At 46.4% G+C, this 2,176-nt stretch overlaps 1 protein-coding gene across 2 annotated transcripts in view; it reads right to left on the minus strand.

Annotated features, from left to right (window-relative positions):
• Positions 1–370: 370 nt before the first annotated feature.
• Positions 371–2,176, minus strand: part of nicn1 (nicolin 1) — a 12,182-nt gene continuing 10,376 nt past the window's right edge. For both annotated transcript variants that reach the window (XM_084543705.1, XM_084543704.1), the window contains exon 7: positions 371–1,189. Coding sequence is in view for 1 of the 2 variants with exons in the window: in XM_084543704.1 (XP_084399830.1) it covers positions 1,148–1,189 (42 nt within the window). In the remaining variant the exon portion in view is untranslated. The remainder of the gene's footprint in view (positions 1,190–2,176) is intronic.

Below are 2,176 nucleotides of genomic sequence, written 5' to 3' on the forward strand. Positions count from 1 at the left end.
ACGCTACGGATCTGTATGATCCAGTTAGATTTATATTTCCCCTACTGTTTATACTGAGCATCTTCCAGATCTGAAACTAAATCTTGTTGCTCTGAAGAACTTGTGTTCTGCAGTGACTAGAAAGACTGTTCCACTCTGTTCTATGACTGACTCATATATATATATATATATATATATATGGAGGTATGCTGTGTTAGGTTAGACGTCTGTCTGCAGGAGTCTGGTGGACAATAAACAGACTGAGTCTTGTCGTTGCACCACAACAGTTCCCAAAGCACGTTCTAGCCTGGGCTGGTTCCCACGGTAACGGCATCAGTCCTGTTGTTGTCTCTCGTCACGAAAAAACGAATCCAAGCCCCATCTCATTTAAGACACATGCTTTTATTTCCATCACGTGTGGATTTTAACAGCTGTTAACAGACTTTTAAATGAATATTAGGGTTTTAACCAGAACCAGGTCAGTGGATCATGTGAGTCTGGTTCCATCAGGTCTCCTCTGGATCCTGGTACGTTCTAGAACCGACTCTTCCTGATTAATTTTAAAGGTCTTCACGGCTCTTTGACCTTTTATAACCACACAGGCTGGTACAGACCGTAGACCCCCCCAGGATGAGGTCTACAGTCTGTTCCAGGGGCCCAGCTGAAAGCTAGAGGGGACAGGGCATCCTGAGTTTGGGACCCCACGGCGGTGGTCTCCTTTAAATCTCAACTTTCCTCTCTATTTTTATTAACCTTAGATTGTTATTAATAATTCCAGGTGTGATGACTGGTGTAGATAACGGTTAGAGGTTATAAACTCCATCTATAATAAGTTAAGTCATGATTTTCCAGCTGAAGCAGAAGAAGCACAGCTTTTAGTTTCTCAGTGTTTATGAGCTGACGCCTCCGTGAGTTCATTCTCTCTCCTCCAGCAGGACACTGCTGCCCTCATGTGTCCACAGGTGTTACTGTTCAGATGTGCTGCTCCTCACAGGAAGGAAAGGAATAAAGTTCATGCAGCATGGCTGAAAGGTTAAATATCACGTTTACATCGTTATCTCTATCTAGTGATTATGAACAGAATCAGGACGAGCCGGGTTCATCTCTGTCCTCATGCTTGGTTCAGCAGCAGCTTCTCTCAGTGTCAGGACAAAGTCCTCCGGCCTCATTACGTCAGAGACAGGAGGTTGATGTCGTAGCATCCGTCCACCTGGAGACACACAACACAACACAACACAACACAACCATCTGTGACAAACACACCTGAGATCAGATGACAAGACAAGCTTCCACCAGGTGTGAACACTGATCTGGTCTCTAGAGTCCAGGTTAAACAGGTCCAGGTGTGAACACTGCTCTGGTCTCTAGAGTCCAGGTTAAACAGGTCCAGGTGTGAACACTGATCTGGTCTCTAGAGTCCAGGTTAAACAGGTCCAGGTGTGAACACTGATCTGGTCTCTAGTGTCCAGGTTAAACGGGTCCAGGTGTGAACACTGATCTGGTCTCTAGAGTCCAGGTTAAACGGGTCCAGGTGTGAACACTGATCTGGTCTCTAAAGTCCAGGTTAAACAGTTTCAGGTGTGAACACTGATCTGGTCTCTGTCCAGGTTAAACAGGTCCAGGTGTGAACACCGATCTGGTCTGTAGAGTCCAGGTTAAACAGGTCCAGGTGTGAACACCGATCTGGTCTCCAGAGTCCAGGTTAAACAGGTCCAGGTGTGAACACTGCTCTGGTCTCTAGAGTCCAGGTTAAACAGGTCCAGGTGTGAACACTGATCTGGTCTCTAGAGTCCAGGTTAAACAGGTCCAGGTGTGAACACTGATCTGGTCTCTAGAGTCCAGGTTAAACAGGTCCAGGTGTGAACACTGATCTGGTCTCTAGTGTCCAGGTTAAACGGGTCCAGGTGTGAACACTGATCTGGTCTCTAGAGTCCAGGTTAAACGGGTCCAGGTGTGAACACTGATCTGGTCTCTAAAGTCCAGGTTAAACAGTTTCAGGTGTGAACACTGATCTGGTCTCTGTCCAGGTTAAACAGGTCCAGGTGTGAACACCGATCTGGTCTGTAGAGTCCAGGTTAAACAGGTCCAGGTGTGAACACTGATCTGGTCTCTAAAGTCCAGGTTAAACAGTTTCAGGTGTGAACACTGATCTGGTCTCTAGAGTCCAGGTTAAACAGGTCCAGGTGTGAACACTGAT

This window comes from Chelon labrosus, assembly GCF_963514085.1.
Source record: "Chelon labrosus genome assembly, chromosome: 4".
Taxonomy (NCBI): domain Eukaryota; kingdom Metazoa; phylum Chordata; class Actinopteri; order Mugiliformes; family Mugilidae; genus Chelon; species Chelon labrosus.